This window comes from Agelaius tricolor, unplaced genomic scaffold (assembly GCF_023055355.1).
Source record: "Agelaius tricolor isolate 1412-34295 unplaced genomic scaffold, bAgeTri1.0.p SCAF_44, whole genome shotgun sequence".
NCBI lineage: Eukaryota > Metazoa > Chordata > Aves > Passeriformes > Icteridae > Agelaius > Agelaius tricolor.
The window spans coordinates 236,250-253,703 of NW_027269304.1; the positions used below are offsets into that span (position 1 = coordinate 236,250).

The window sequence follows — 17,454 nt, forward strand, 5'->3', positions numbered from 1 at the left end:
CATTCCTGGGTTTATTAATATATAGCACTCCTGGTAAATAAATTGGGAAGAGATTGACATCAGTTAGTCTTTTATGTGTAAGTGTTTTCACAGGTGCTTAGGGAGAGTGTTTTTCGTGAGTGTTTTACTTCCAACATGCAAACCCTAGAAGATTATTCCTCCAGTGCTGGAACATGCCCCACATTTAAAGCTGGAAAAGGGTCTGGCATTTCCAAGATCAGCACTGGGAGAGTAATACAGCATGTCCTTGATCTTCCCTCACTTCTTCCTTGTCCATTCAAGCTGCCGTCCCAACTCTTAAGATTTCTCTTCTGCACTCCCAGGGCATGGTCTGTGGTCAGCCTTGTCCTGAGGGTCGTTTTGGGAAGAACTGCTCCCAGGAGTGCCAGTGCCACAACGGAGGCACCTGTGACTCGGCGACGGGCCACTGCCACTGCAGCCCAGGCTACACAGGGGAACGGTAAGGAAAACCCATTCCTGCCAGGCTGCTCAGCCTGGAGGGCTCTGCCACAGCAGGGCAACTTCAGAAGCTGGTAGAAGGAGCAGTGGAAGCATCTGAGATATGATTGAAAGTGCTGATTTTGGTGATGAAACATTAGCCGCGTCACTCAGCTGATGCTGGGTTGCGAGTTGAAAGTCCATGTGAGAGAACACTTCCTATGAAGGAACTGCTGGGTTTCACCGTTTCCCTGGCACTTCCCGTGAGTCTTCCTCCCTTGGAGAGTCGTGCAGAATGGTGCATCCTGGGCCGAGGTGGAGGGGTGAGGAGGGAGGCTCGTGGGTTTGTGCAGATGTCTGGCACTCACGGCAGCGAGGGAGGCTCGTTCAATCCCTCTTCAAAGGCTGCAGGCTGGAGAGTTGTCTCCTAAAAATGCTCCGCTCAAATGAAATGAAACATTTCATCTCCTGATGGCTGTTAAGTCAGCTTTGGCAGATTGGCAAGATACTAGAGTGAGACATCACTTTTGAAGGCAGTGGAAAGTGATGAAAGAACATTTTCCTGCGTGTATTTTAAGCAGCACACAACTCATTTTCAGGAGTCATCAGCAGCCTGATCACTGGGGTTAGTCCAGGGGATCCCTGCCAGCAGCTGTGGGTTTTGTAACCATATGCACTCTCCACACCAGCGTTCACAGGACGTGGGAAGTGCTCTGCTAGACATAATATGGAAAAAGACCTCAAGAAGAAGAGGAATAATTAGCCCAGAGCCATTTTCATGCCAAAGTTATATTTGTGTCTGTGAGGAAACAGTGCAGAAGGTGGTAGATGCATTTAGGCAGACATAGACAGGGGCTCCAGGGAAAATCAAAAGAGTTACCACACAAGTGTCTACACATTGGTGTTTCTAAAGTAATTAAATTTTTCGTATTGTAATAATTTAAATCTGACTTTCATCTGAAATGCCTTACAGTTTGCAGCACTGTGATCACTTTTGCAGATCTTAGCCTCCTTCTTTTCCTTCAAAAGAGGCTGTATTTTCAATTCTTTCATTTTTCGAGATGGTTCCAAGGGCAGGAAGGAGTCAGTGGCAAGATTATTATTTAAATAAGGACATGGTCCTTATTTCATGTCAGAGAGCTGTGTGTGCACTGTCTGAGGTAGCCCATACACTTCCTCCAAAGAGATGGGTTTTGCAAGTTAAATTTAAAGAAAAAAAAAATCTGGGTTAAATTTTGTCTACTTTGGCTGAGGTTCCTGTTTGCCATTTGAGGAAAATTCTTTCACAGCTTTATTTGTATAACTTCATCAGGACACATCGATACAGGGTAATTTGCTCTATTGTTATGCTGTTAGCTCTACTTTTATATTACACCTCGGGAGAAAAGAAGATTTTATTGATAAAAAGTTAGGACAGTGTTACAAATACCTTGAAGCTTCTGGGTATCTGCATCAGATTGAGAAAAGTACTGTAGAAGCATGAAACAAACATATATACTAATTTTACTTCAGTCAGAGGGCTTTTGCTAATTTCTGTTACATTTTGCAGTTCCTTGTATCATGTGTCTTTGAAATTTCAATGCAATGAACTACTAGTCATACCTGAAAACAAACCAAAACAAAATAAACCCCAAATCTATAAGGAAAACAGAAGAAAGAAAGAAGGAAAACAGAACAGATACTTATATTATCAATAGTATTTCTTTGCAACATGTAACTTGACTGGCATTCAGTATTTATCAGTTCATTTTTAGAACACAGGAAAGACAAAGCTGAAAACATCAAACTCATAAGACATAGCCAAATGAAATTTCTATCCAGAAAATCATCAGTTAATGAATTGCAAATTTGAGAAGCAGGATACTGAAATTTTATTTTCTAGTAGTCAGATTAATGATACAGACTGATCTTTAGGTTAAACAATGTGTACCATCTATGAAAAATTAAGGAGATAAATCTGGCTAAATTGTCTATCTTCTCAAGACTCTGTGAATGAGAGAGGAAAAGTTTGGTGAAGAAGTCTCTTTCTTAAGATATATTTTCCTTGAGCAGCAACAAAAATCATTGCTACTTCCCCCCATGTGGGTTAAACTCAAATTTTTACTGATTTTCATTTTCATCTGTCAGAAAAATGAGATTAAAAGGAGGGGTTTGATCTCCTGAAAGTTTCTCCAAGTTACACAGATCTTTGCTCTTATTTAAGTGGCACTTTTGACCAGTAGAAGACATTCCTCATAAACCAAATTTCCCTTAAACCTCCAGAAGCTGCCGTTTATGGGAAATATAACAATTTTTCTGTTTGTTTATTGGTTGTTTGTTTGTTTGTTTTTTTAACCTCCCAGGTGCCAGGATGAGTGCCCAGTGGGGAGCTACGGGCTGCTTTGTGCAGAGACCTGCAAGTGTGTGAATGGTGGGAAGTGCTACCACATCAATGGTGCCTGTCTCTGTGAGCCAGGCTACACAGGGCAACACTGTGAAACCAGGCTCTGCCCCGAGGGGATTTATGGCCTCAAGTGTGATAAAAAGTGTCCCTGCCACATGCCCAACACCTGGAGGTAGGCTTTGCACCCTCTGCCCTGCTTTGGTTTTTTTTTCCTGAACAGGACACAGAAATCCAAATACAACCTGAAAAGGAGTAGTTCCTGATTTTTCTAATACTTTCATGCACACTGAAGCAGCTAAAGGCTTGTAAGTATTTGGTATTCTCTGACTGCAATGAGAAAGAAAATACCATCCTAAAAGATGCTTTGAATTTTTACCTGCAAGCGTGTTTGATCGTGATATCCACTGCTGTGTTTGGTCTGTGACCCATGAAATAAATATTAAGACAAAGCATGACCTTTATCTATGTTTGCCACCTGAATAAATCATTATGTTGTTCCCTGTGACTGAATAAAGTCAGTGCACATGGGCTGCCTCTTACATACTCTGGTTTACTGTAGATGAGAAATAACCGGATTTAAATCAATGGATGTTTAAGGTCTTCTGGTGAGGACATGAGAAGCTTGGACATTTCTCTCAGTCTCTTTATATAAGAATTTCTGTGGGTGCCTGATTTTAGTACAAAATTCCAAAAGCCTTACATATTGTAAATCTGGGAAAAGTACATTTATTGTCATTTAAGAGCTTTTTTGAGCGAGCAGGTAAAATCCAATCCCTGGAAATCAAATGAAAATATTTTTCCCATTAGCTTAGCTTTTACACATCTCTCCTCATTCAGGAAGTGATGAGCACTGTTTTATGAGGTTTTGCAGATTTTGACAGCATCTGAGCATATTGTTATGAAAATATAAAAACTAGTTATTTGCAGGCAGCGTTTCAGCTGTGAGGGAGGGATGTCAGATGTCAGTTGAGGCAAGCCAGCATATTTATAGAACAATTGTGGACAGCTTTCTCTTGTTACAAAACAGTTCTTCTGATTAGATACTGTGGTCATTGTGTGCATTCACTCATACTTAATTGCATTGCTAATAACAGTACCTTGGAGAAGGGTCATGAGCACAATTTAAATTTTTGCTATTGAAAGTAGCTGTGAGGGTAATTTGCAGGAACTACTGAGTGTCACATAGAATGCTGCTCTGCATTAATATAAGAGGCACTTCTTCTCATAGACGAAACAAAAGCCTTTAGTCAGAATTTAGCAGCGATGTTAAATCCATGCATGGAAATAGCTACTCTGTTAATTCTTTGTGAAAAATTATTTCATGTTTTGTTGCAGTTGTCCAACACACCTTTTGTTGACAAGCTGAATAATTTTCCCCTTCCAGTCCTATACTTCTGCAGTTGTGTACTTGTGCTTTTGCTCATCCCATTTGCCTGAAATACCTTGAAAAAAATACGGAGTTGTTTTGATGTAAAATCAAGCAATTTATTATTTGTGCAGTGTGTTCAGGAACAAATGTCTTTATAATGCAGGGCCCTCCAGCTCTCAGATTAGGCTAGCACACCCAACACTATTGTGTTATGAATTATAGTTAGCTACTTCCCTACAGAAAATCTGTCTGCAGACTGTTGCAGCAGCCTGGTTTGACAGGAATGCACTGCACTGTATACCATTTCTAATGTTACAGGGATTACTTCTGATTCATGTCCCACACAGCTGTTCCTTCATTTATACCACTGGAAGAGACAGCTCGTGGTCAAATCAGATCACAAATGTTCACAAGTAAACAACAGCATTTGACTGGTCTTTTTTTTTTTTTTTTTGGACATTTCCCCCTCTGAATGACAAATCCAATGGCACTTAACAGCCCTGAAGGTGCTGGCTGGAGCATATTTGCCAGAGCATCATGATGTGTGAGAAAAACAAATATTTTCATTGCATCGCAAGTGAATTTTACATATATGTTCCTTCCCCTTGGGTCAGGAAGTGCCCAAGACCATAAATATCAGGAATCAGGGTAATCATGTAGAAGACAAAACTCCCTGTGGGCACTTGAGGCTTTTGAGTATCTTCTGAAAATCTTTTTAGGAGCCAGTTGTGCCTGGTTGTCCTCGCTTCGCAACTCTTTAATCATGTCAGGGAATACCCTCAACCCTCTCTTGCCTGCCACAAGCACTGCACTAATTCATTTAGCAGCAAAGTAATCTCAAGGCATGCAAAAAAAAAAAAAAGGGGTGGAATTCCTTCTGCATATAAACTTTGTGTGTCTGTAGGTCTGGGGTTCTGTTTTGGGAGCCCTTGATACCGTAACAGCTTTTTTTCATCTGGGTGTGATCACTGGTTTAGATATCATCAAAGAGGAGCTATTGGTAGGCTTAGAGCTCTAGGTTATTGGTATTAATCAATACAGAAATTAACAGAAAGGTTAATTTAAAAAAAAAAAAGCTTAGCTCCAAAAAATACTGCTCTAAAGAAAGTGTGCATAAGTTCCAGAATGCAACTGTTTTCTTCACATATTTCTCCACATACATAGTTGAAAAATGCACATTCTTTGTTTTTTATTACTGTTTTATGATTGCCAGAAAATTGCATCAAAACAGCTCTGACAATAATTCATTATCTGCATTTTGGGTAGGCTGAGCTGTGGGGATTTTGCTGCTGCTGTTGTTTGATGGCAGCTCCTGGAGATGAAAGGCAAGCCCTTCCTTGCTCTTGGTTGTACCAGCAGCCTTTATTAAATGCTCTGTAGAGCATAAAAATAGCTATACTTGAGAGATTTTAATCTGTTTGAGGGGCCCAGAGGACAGCAACAGGTAAAGACTTTCTTGTACCAATAACATTGGTGCAGTTCAGCCTGCAATTAAGATTTATTCATGACTTGAGCACTAGTGGGGGTTTTTTTCTTGTCTCATGCCCTTTCTGAGATACCTGTGTAGTTTTATTGGTGGAATTCATGTTTGGTTCATGTAGTTTGGCTCTGTTTTTAAAGTAAAGATTAGGGCTTTTTAAATTTCCATTTTTCTGATGGGTCTGTATGTACAGGTGCAAGAGCTTTCAATGGAAATTTTTTATTTATTCATATTTATGCTTATATTTATTTTTTAGAGTACTACACAATTTGGTTGGATACTTTGAAAGCAAAACATGTAAATGAAGCATATAGAAATAATTCTTTTCACCTAAGTCCTTCAGATACATAAAATGAACTACCCACAGTAATTTTTTTTGTCTCTGTACAGAGTAGGGTTGTATTTTCAGCAACTGTGAGCCGACAACCAGGAATAAAAGAGGATATACTGAAAGTATCTTCCAGCATCTCTTTATATCCCTACCTTAATATTTAAACATTATTGCCAATTAAGACAACTGCATGAGAACCCATCAAAAGCCTCCAGAAGTGCTTTGGCTTCCTACATCTAATTACAAATCACGGAGTACTAATTTCAGCGCCAATCAATACGTGGGCAAGGGCGCCTCGGTGACACTCACTGGGGGGCACAGAATATCAATGCCTCTGCCTCATATCCAGCGCTCCCTCATGCCTGTGGGCTCCCCCTCTCCTGGGAGGGGGGAAAAAAATAGAAAAGAAAAGCCCAACAACAAACCACGCTTCCAGTTGGGAATTTTCAGGATTCCCAGTGATCGCTGGGATTCTTGTCGTCAGGTGTCAGTGCTACTGAGTTTATGTTATGATTGTGTTCTGGTTCTTATCCTAACAACTCTCTAGTTGTGAATTGATTTTTTTTGTTTGTTTTTTTTTAATCTTCCCTGCTCTGTATTCTTCCACTAGTGAGAGCTCTGGGGTCCTGCAGGAATTTAGGACAGGAGACAAACCTGATTATCTTGCTCCATCATGTGTCTTCTTAGTTTTGCCCATGTTTTATATGAGAATATCTCAATTTCATCTTGTTTCATGGCTGGCATGCACATAACTAACAAATAACCAGGGCTGTTCAGTATGAACACCAGGAGTTTTGAACCATTTCTGCAGGAAAAGGCCTTTCCTCTCACTTCATGTCAACACTGTCAAAGGTATTTTAATACTCTGGAGACCCACAAATTTTTATGGTGCCACAGTGTGTGCGTTAAATATGCAGAAAGCAGAATACATGGTGATGTTCCATGTATTCCATGTATATATTCCAAGCTTTCACAATCCATGCCTTCCCTGATGAGCAGTGGTTGTTTTCAGCAATTTTAAGCTCTTACTTGGACAAGAGCAGCCCTCAAGTCCAAAAGCAGTTGCAACTAATGTCTTCCCATGTTACACTGCAGCTCTTTCAAAGATTGCTGTTGTAATGTTATAAACGTGCAGCAGGTATTTTTTCAGATTTTCAAATGGTCAGAAAAATACTCAGTTTCCATAACACCCCCACACACAAAGTCAGCAAGTCTTGCAAAACCAGGCTCTTGTCATGGGTCATTTAATTTGTCTGGAGGAAGGCTTTTCTTTTTTTTTTTCTTTTTTTGGTCCTTCTAGCACTCTTAAAGGAGCTTCACTTCAATCAGTGAAGGGAGGCAAATATCTCCAAACAGTCTTCCCATTGTAAATACATTGGATTTGGATACTAAGGCTTTCCTTTGGTGAGAATTAAGCAAATGCTTTGTCTGCCAGAGTGCTACAGAGCTCCCCATTGTGTCCCCTCTCCCAGCCTATATATCCTTGCACAGCTGATGATGTCCATTTGTTACCAGGCAGCAGCTGCCTGCGTGGCCCTTCAATGAAACTGCTGTTCCAGGTATAGAGGCAGCTGCTCTGCCACCAGGTATGGCCAGCAGAGAGGGGAGATTCTCCCCAAAAGGTCACTGCTCTCATGCTATAGCTGGCTTCTGCCCAGTGCTGGTGGTTTTTTACCATTCTCAGTTGTCCTCTTCCAAAGTAGTTTAATGAAGAGAACGTTCTTGCTTTGCTGATGGGGTGCTGTGTTTTTATTTCCTGTTGGATGCCATGCTATTTTTCTTCTTGATCATGTTTCTCAGACAATATGCTGCTGAGCTTCTGCAGGGTTACAGAAATTATCCTGGTAGAGTGGGAATCTAACAACAAATGTTGGGGAGTTTAATGGTTTCATCCTCTTAGTGTTTGTATCCGTGATCCGTGGATATCTGTCTTATGGTAAAAACTGTGTTTCAGCAAGGTTTCTGCTCACATAGAGAAAAATTATACCCCTTTATTTCTTTCTGTGTCATCCAAAAATGTCTGTATGTTGCGTAATGTTACATTTCCCATCTTAATTGGAACATATTTTTATATGAATACACCAAATTGTGGAAAGTAAGATCATCTCACGCAAGGCCCTTCACGCAACCCATCTGCAACAGGGGGGGCAGTTTGGGTGTTTTGTTTTGTTTTTTTTGGGTTTTTTTTGGTTTTTTTTTGTTTTGGTTTGTTTGTTTTATGTTTTTTGTTTGTTTGTTTGGGTTTTTGGGGTTTTGTATGTTTTTGGGGGGGTTTGGGGGTTTTTTGGGGGGTTTTTTGGGGGTTTTTTTGGGGTTTTTTTTTGGTCATATGTAGAGAAAACAATACTTACGCCACGTTTAGTCCTGAATTACTGAGTTAACCTTTCATCCCCCTGCCGGGGCAGCTGTCACCCCATGTCTGGGGAATGCTCCTGCAAGCCAGGCTGGTCGGGGCTGTACTGCAACGAGACGTGTTCGCCGGGCTTCTACGGGGAGTCGTGTCAGCAGATCTGCAGCTGCCAGAACGGGGCCGACTGCGACAGCGTCACTGGGACCTGCACCTGTGCCCCCGGATTTAAGGTAAAAGAGGTCTCACTTTCACAGTTTCACAGTTTCCAGCCCCAGTTGTGCAGCAAATTCTTGAGGGTGCCACCCCGTCCCTTTCTCCTCCGCTGCGGTACAAGGGAAGTGAGGGCGTTTGGGTAGCGCTGCTTGTGCTGTAGGACGCTGAGAAATCAGCATTTCTGGTGGGTTCTCACTGCTGCAGTGGAGGCGTTTTTAGAAGGAGAAGTTAATTTGATTTCTGAGATGTTGGTAAGAATGAGGGCGTGCTGTTGAGGTGTAAGTAAAGGCAGGAATGATGGGTTTCAGTCATCAACTCCTCACGCTCCATCCACAGAAACTTCAGCCAAAAGCACTTCTTTTTATACTTCAGGACAGATTATTCTGCAACTTTTACACACATTTGCTGTTACATGTGCTTTGGATGCTAATCTAACATTTTACAGTACGACTGTTCTTGTGAAAGTAATAACTGAAAACGTCAGCCAAATTAGCTCTTAAAAATATTTTACATACCCACATAATTTACCATTAGACTTCTTTCTTACTGTGTTTTGACTTCATAAAGAGCTTCTTTATTACTGTCCTCTGATCCACCTGATCTAACCAGGTGCTATGTGAGTTGAGCTCTCACAGCAAGCAATAGAAAACTAATACTTGAAAAGATTGAAAAGACTTTAAAATACTTCAAAAGCACAAAAAGTGTCCTTCTCCCCTAAATTAAAGAAAATGACAGCCTAGGACATGCATGGTCTGTATTTTTGCTGGCTTTTATATCACTTGAGTCAGTTGTATTTTCTGAGCCTCCTCAATTGGTTTTTAGACTCTTTTTAGACACTTCTTTTATAATTCAGGGTGCATCTTGTGGTACCCCTTGTCTCCCTGGGACATATGGAGTGAACTGCTCCTCCGTGTGCAGCTGCAAAAACGGGGCCGCCTGTTCTCCTGTGGATGGCTCTTGTGCCTGCAAAGCAGGTAAGTGTCTCCTCAGATGGATTTCATTTCCCTGTAACTGTAAAATGAAATTGGGTTTTTGAAGTAGAGAAGAGGAAACTTAATGAGAAGCAGGCACTTGATGCTTCTGCTGCTCTGGGAGGTGAAAACAAGGAAAATGTATTCTCAGGGAAGAAAATTTGTTCTCTGCTCTGTCAGGAGGTCTGTGGGATGTACCCTTTATCTGATGTCAGCATTCCTAATCAAAATCATACAGAATCCCAGAACGGTTTTGTTGGAATTACATAACTTTTCTTTTTTTTTTTTAAATTAATGGTTTTCATTAACTTTTAATAATTTGTTTTTAATTAGTCATAACCCGCATGTTGACTACAAGCAGTGTGTTAGTTTTGAATCACTTCTAGCCACAATTTAGCAAAGTTTTTCATAAGCAGCTGTTGTGGGAATACTTGGGAAAAGTTACTGAAACTTCAAGTTTTCCTTAGCTAATTTTGATGTGCTTCAGTGAACAAAGCCTGGGGAAGGGGGAGAGAGAGAGAGAGAGATGTGTTGTTTAAAACGAATATGAGAAGTGCAGAATTTATGGGCTACAAAGACATTTCGCAGAAACCAGAAGATGAGGAAGACAGCAAGATAACTAAGGCTCCATACATGTGTGTTGGAAGCTCCCTACCTGTGGAAAAGATAATAAAAATAGTAAAAAATACAGATTTATTAGCCTGAGAAGTGAGGAATCTATTACCAATAGAGGATAGAATGCTACATAATGAAAGAGAATTACGTCATTTAGAACCAATGAATAATAATTTCTTTGTTTGCTAAAAACGGATAAATAAGTGAAAAAGTTTAGTGTCTGCATCTGTGTAGAGGCCAGAATTTTGTCAGCCACACACACACAGACCCTGACCAGGAATAGACCAATGCCTGACTTGCTGACAGTGAACACAGTGTTAGAGGGGTTTATTTATAACAATGATTTTGGAGGATTTGGTAACAGTTTGGGTTGGAAGATCATCATTCCACCCTCTGCCATGGCAGGGACACTTTCCACTGTCCCAGGCTGCTCCACGCCCCAGTGTCCAGCCTGGCCTTGGGCACTGCCAGGGATCCAGGGGCAGCCCCAGAGCCAGGGCCTGCCCACCCTACCAGAGAACAATTTCTAATTCCCAATATCCCATCTAAATAGAGTTTGCTAGAAAAACAGCCACTAAATTTTTCAGAGACTGATAACTGTTACATCACTTATGCAGCAAATGTGGAACTTCTGCCCTTTCCAGAAGCAGTATGGCTACTTTAACCCTGTTCAGGTTGATACTGCAAAGCAGCTAGGTCGTGAGGATAAAAATATTCCTTGGGCAATGCAGAATCCTATCTTCCTGTACCCCATGGACTTTTAATCACACTACAGTGAAAGAGGACAGCAAAAAGTAAAATTTAACTGATCCTAGGTACTTGTCATGTAAACAAAGGAAGATAGTAAATCCTGGGGAAATCAGGAGAGGCAGCAGAGGGAGAGTGTCTCAATTTCCTAGTCAAATTACAAGAACTACATTTTTTCCTGAAATGACCCCTGAATTTGAAGTTATCAATGAAGCACGAGGCAGCCTGATTGCTGTGCATGTGTTTTGCACAGCCTATTGATCAGTCTCAGTGCAGAATTATTTTTCCCTCCACTTACTGTAAACAAGGTACAAAATTAGAAACTTGGCCTGTGTCACTGGTGATGGTAATATGTGACTGACTGCCTCACACTGTTCCTCTTGAATCTGATGGATGATCACATTTTAAAAAATCTATTCACATCCCAGTCTATCCAGTCTGCAAACCATTGCTATTGGGCACGATCAGTGGTGAATGCTGCATTTTACAGCTATTTTCCATTACATTTCTTTTTGTATTTGGAGAGAAGTACAAAAATCATCTAAAATGTCTTCTGTGTTTCCTCAAAGGATCTAGTTTATGCAATACTTGTATTTTTTCTCCTTTTGTTTGGTTACGTACATGTTAAAACCATGTTGCAGACTGTCTGAGTTGAATGCTGGTGGAACAATTACAAAAGCAGCAGCTTGAGCCTAGGGAAAATATTCCTAATTATTTTCAGGCTACAGCTTAACACTCTCAGTGTAGTTTAGAGCTTCTCAGTGAAATGTCAAGGTGTCTCTATTTCCATTTCAGATCTTCCATCAGTCTCTTTTGCTTGTTGGCACCCATCTGCAGATGTGTGCTGTGCACAGATGTTACAAGGTGCCCTTGAACACCTTTGTTCCAGCCTGGAGAGGCCCTCAGATGAAGCAGCTGATAAATCCTGCAGCGAATTTTACCCCAGTATTGCCCATCTTAGAGACGTGAAACATCCTCTGAGAGGAATGGGGGAAAACCTGATTAATTTCTGACTTTAATCCCATTTCTTTGGCAGGTTGGCATGGTGTGGATTGCTCCATAAATTGCCCCAGTGGCACGTGGGGACTGGGCTGTAACCTGACCTGCCAGTGTCTTAATGGAGGGGCTTGCAATGCTCTGGATGGAACCTGTACCTGTGCCCCAGGATGGAGGGGAGAGAAATGTGAACTCCCTTGCCAGGTAGTTTAATAATTCCACTGAATTTTGAGGTTTTTTGTAGGAGAATATTGGGCAGGGAGGGGCATCTGCCATTCTTTGTCTCCATGGGGATGAGTCCTTTTGGAGCACACAGGATGGGGTGCTGGGTCAAGGACAGGCACTAAAACATTTCTTATAACATTTCTTCATCAAATGCTATCAGACTGCTACTTTTAAGCGTAAATAATTAGAGAAAAATACAAAAAAAATACACCCCAAATCAAATAATGTAATTTTAATTACTTTTTTCCTTATGTCTGTGCTACAACATGAACAAAGAATTTTTATTCCCTCTCAGTCAAAAGTGAGAAGCTGCTCTTACACCCAGTTCCATCACAGGTCTTTGCTTTTCTGCTGGGGCTTTGGCTTCTGCTCTCTCCCAGACTTTGGAAAATCAGAAATCATTGTGAGGACAATGGCATGCTCCCTATCAGTTCTGTTCCACCTTGTAATCTGCAGCTTTGGGGAAATAAAATACATAAATTCAGATACGTAATTTCAGAAGCTTTTAAATCGTAAAATTCCAAGTGGATTTGTTTTATTGTGTAAGTTTTTAGTTTCAATTATATTTTATACACTGAAAAGAAATATTTTATAAAAAGTGGGTTTTTCCAGGGTCCACTGTTTTCAGTGAGGGGCTTAAATTTTCTGGGGAACTTCTAACAAAACTAATAAAATAAATGCTCTCTGCCCTTCTTTTTCTTTCCCCTGTCAATTGTTAATTTTTGCAATGTATCTGCAGGGCAGGTTGTTGGTTTGGTGTAACTACAAAGGAATCACCTGAAAGGAGCACACACCCTGTAAATATCACATTTAGGCTTCTTTCAGTTTGGACAAGCTCTACTGAGCAATGACATGATGAGAGTAGCTGAACTACAGCAGAAAACCAGAAATCACCTCATTTTCAATGAAAATTTTTTTCTGCTGGACTGCACTAGGAACGCTCAGGAGTGATTTTTTGGGTCTTCGCTTTTGGCTTTAAGATGAAGCACTCCTGTAGTGAGTAAAGTGGCAAAGAAAATGGAATATATTCTGGAAAGCTGATGGCAGTACCACCTGTGTGCAGTGTTTCCAGCAATGCATCTCCATCAGAAGACTGATTTTTCTGTTTCCTCAAGCAGCTTTGTTTATCACTTAGTGCCTGATTCTGAAGGGCGATGAGACCTCCCAAGCTGCATTAGCTCTTCCAAAACTGACATTTAAAAAATAGATGCATCATTTCAGAGCAATTGCATCTCTATCCCAAACTTAGTAAAATAAAGCTTAAAAGTATTTCTGTATCAGATAATTCAGCACGCCCAAGCTCACTGTCTTCCTCTCCCTCTCTCCATCTGTATCAAACAATGTCCATAAGCATTTACCTGTTTCAAATGCAAATTCTGCTTCAAAATTCCAGAACAGGGGAATAAACAGAAATTGTTTATTCAAATAATAATAATAAATATAATAATTTATTTAAAAATAGTTCAAATACTTGCAGTTGTCTGAAATGATTTTCATGTCTGAGCAGGGACTTTATTTAAATCAATGTATTTCAGTTTGTTTCAGTAACTTCAGAACATTATTATCACTGCTCAGATTGTTGTTCAAGATTTGAACTACAGTTTGGACTTCAGTCCAAGTACATAGCAGGCTAAAAATACTGCTTTTCAACAGCATATTTGAGGATTTCCTTTCATTCCAAATCTGATTATATGCAAAGGAAATGCTTAATCTTTTCTTTTCTGTATATAAAAATGTATTGTTGAGATGAGTGAAAGGCTCCTTACAGTGAAGAAATGTAAGATTTTGTTCTACTTTAGACTTGAAAGACTGGCAGTTGAATAGCTAAATCCTGTGGCACTCAGTTGAAATGTATGCATGAACATCAAAGAACAGCAGATTAATTTTCATATAGGTTTTATTCAGATTTTTAATGTGACTGACACAAATTTTTAGCTTTGAATGTAAATTATTGGGGTTTAAACCTGACATTTTTTCTTTTTTTTGCCTTTGCTGTGGGTAACCCTGAAGTATTACTGTAAATTATGCTGGCCTTTTTTCCATGCCTTTTTTTTTTTAATTTGGTTTTGACTTTTTATTCAAGACTAGTTGATTGTTATACTTTGCCTTGTTTGGAGATTGTAAAGCATCTGCTCTTCTCAGTTTCTTGGGTTGATTTTGTGTGAAATTATCCACAAATCTGTGTGCCAGCTCCTATGGAAGAAGCAGGAAAAGCAAAATCAAATGTTTGGATGTTTCCCATGAAAAAAGAAATACACCAACAGGGTGATCCAACTTGTGACTTTAATCTCTTTTTGGTCCAAAAAACGTTGCATAGGTAAAAATAAAAGTTTGATTTTGTGCACTGTTCCATAGCCAAAGATTATCTCTTTTTGATAGAGTATATGTAGTAATGCAGAGAGAAATGTTTTTAATCAAGGGAAATGTTTCTAATTAAAAGAAAGTGATAGTTTGCTTGATTTATGCAGTGAACCTCACACTGAAGGTATCTTGTAATTTAATGGTTTTCACTCATTTCCTTTAAAATTATACCTCTGTGTGGTACCCATTTTGACCCATAAGCAGAGATCTCAGAGTTTGATGCAGAAGGGAGACTTAATTCCTTTAGTCTGGGAGTTTTCAAGAGAGCATAATTCATTCTTTATCTTCCCCCTTGTAATGAAAAAACGAAAGTGTAGGATGCTGACACGTTCCAAACACCGCAAATATTTTACATTATTTACAGCCTGGAGATTCAGGAGAGGTCCGTGGCTGCTTTTTGAGGCTGGGCTGACCCTACCTTGTCTCTCCTCTAACTCCCAGCTGCCATCATCTCCGGGGTGTTGTGTTTTGTTTTTTGTGTTGCCACAGGATGGTACCTACGGCCTGGACTGCGCCGAGCGCTGTGACTGCAGCCACGCCGACGGCTGCCACCCCGTCACGGGCCACTGCCGCTGCCTCCCGGGATGGTCAGGTACAGCACACACCCTTGGGAAGCACGAAAACAAGAGTTTCCCCCCCAGGGGGACTTGGTTTTGCAGGCAAAGGAAGAGTTTATGAGGTTGGAAGGGGAAAGAGCCCCCCCGCCCCGTTCTGTAGCCACTGTGTCCCTCCTGTGACTCACGGGCGGGGAAGTTTTGTCCAGTGTGATCTGCAGAAAACTGGGAATGGAAAGGGAAACTTTAAAGCTTGGGCACCTCCACTACACAATTCCTTACAAAAGTGGTGATGAGCTGTACATATCCAAGGTTGTTTTGGCAGCTTTGGGGTAAAGCATCATGTACAGGAACTCAGGAAGCTTTGTTCAGGCAGCCAAGAAGAGAACGAACCATTGTCCCAACTTGTCAACCTCCTAACTTGTCTCAAACCAAGACAACTGTGCTGCCATTTCAGTGTCTCAACACATTTTTAAGTTTCTCTGCAGATACTTCGTCCTCTACAAAAATTTTCTCACAATTTTTTTTTTTTTTAACATTGTGATTTTAAGGATTATTGTCAGTTGAATCATTCACCAAAATTTTTGTTGGGCGCTGCTGTTGCACCCTCTTGCTAGTGGAGAGAGAGATTTTTTTTGAAAACGTGGTGGAGCTGTGCAGAAAGGCAGCTATCATGAAATGTTCCCTTTATCTCTAGGAGGGAGTTTTGGGTCTCACAAGGATTCCTAAGCTTTAAATTTGGAAGAGCCCTTTGATCTTCTGTAAAGTTTAATTAACAGTGTAAGTTTTCCCCCCTTGGAGTGTTCCAGCTGCCTCTCTGTGATGCTGCAATGTTGCAAGGGTCACACAGGTCTCACATCACCTGTCTGTGTGGGCTCCTTCCATTTAGTAATGAAGAGTCAGCATGAAAAGCAAATCTTAAATGAGCAAAGCATGTTTGTGCTCTGAAAATCAGTGATCTGTGTTTCATTTGTGACTTTAGACCTATTCCACTCTTCTATAAACTAATGTTTAGCCTAACTGACTTGTAGGTTCATGATAGAATTGTTTTCTTTTTTTTAATGGTGCTTTTAGACAAAGTAGGTAGAGGTGAGCTTATAACCTCCTCAGATAGGTACGGTCTTGCTATTGCTTTTTTCCCAAACCTTTATTTTTCTATGCTCTTTCTTCCTAGCTCTGTGGATGGATTGCCAGCATCTTGTTTGAAGTACATAATACTTGGTGTCTACTATTCAGGTTGATTAACTGTAGCTGATTACAGCTTACCTGCTGTTTTTTCTCCTTTCTGTTCAGATGAACATGACTTTTATGATTACTGGGGGTAGGAAGTGGAAATCTCTAGGGGATACAGATACATAGGTGGCACAAAGAGCTCCTGCTTTGCTCTGGAAGACCAAACCTCTCTGCTATTTACTCATTTTTTCTGTTTATTATCTCTTTGAGAAGGCCTGTCTCACCATTTCCTGTAAGTGTGAGTGAGAGGAGCTTTAGGAGCCAGCACTCACTTAACTAAGGCAGGACTTTTGGTTCAATTCTCTTCCCACAGGCTGCAGTGTGACTTGCCATCAGCCACTCAGATGCCTCAGGAATGCAGAAAATAGTAGAAGCTACCTGAGTAAATTACAAAAAAATACTATTAGCCTTATACCAGCTATTGCTGTTTTTTCAGACACTACTTCATGTTTATTTTGTTAAGATGTCAATGTCCTTAACTTTCAGGTAGTTTTCAGGTAATTTTGTGTGTGTGTTTGGACACATTTCCACAAACTTACATCTGCTCAAAATGTGATCTCGTAAATTACTAAATGTACTAATCAAAGAATACCCACCATAAAAAGATGTGAAGAGTTGCTTATCCATAATGGTGCAGGTAAGTTCACAAGTCCTAAGGGCACAGCTTGAAGTACATCCTGTGAGTCTTCTAAAATTGAGACAGACAATCAGGGTCAGAATGTGTTAATGAATGGATCCAGGTTAAAACAGGCAGTTTTGAAAGGCCAGATTAAAAATCTAGCAGCATTTTTTATAACAGGTTATAAAAATGACCTGGCCAGTGTGATATAACTAACCCAGGGTGTGACAGAGGCTTCAAGTGCGCCTTGACTGTGCTTGGATTCAGGTGTGGAAAAGGATAATATATCAATAATATAGATTGTATAACATATAATAAGATAAAGACATAATACAGTAACTTTGTGTAGTGAAATCTTACTTCACCTTTGTTCTTAAAAGGAAAAATACTTCACAAGAAAGAGACTTGAGGCCTAATTATTGATAAAATGGAGCCCCCCATCCCTGGATGATGTCACCAGAACAGCATGTGTGTGACAGACTAGTTTTGACATGTTGGTGATGTCTAGACACACTTTACAACATCCACAGCATAGCTCACTTTATACTCAGTGTCTGGAAAAAAAAAAA

The 17,454-nt window shown here is 40.3% G+C and overlaps 1 protein-coding gene across 1 annotated transcript in view; it reads left to right on the plus strand.

Moving 5' to 3' along the window:
* Positions 1 to 17,454, plus strand: part of MEGF10 (multiple EGF like domains 10) — an 85,928-nt gene that overhangs the window by 42,696 nt on the left and 25,778 nt on the right. The window contains exons 8-13 of the mRNA XM_071455093.1: positions 324 to 460; positions 2,781 to 2,993; positions 8,407 to 8,581; positions 9,418 to 9,538; positions 11,934 to 12,097; positions 14,969 to 15,071. Coding sequence (XP_071311194.1) covers positions 324 to 460; positions 2,781 to 2,993; positions 8,407 to 8,581; positions 9,418 to 9,538; positions 11,934 to 12,097; positions 14,969 to 15,071 — 913 coding nt within the window. The remainder of the gene's footprint in view (positions 1 to 323; positions 461 to 2,780; positions 2,994 to 8,406; positions 8,582 to 9,417; positions 9,539 to 11,933; positions 12,098 to 14,968; positions 15,072 to 17,454) is intronic.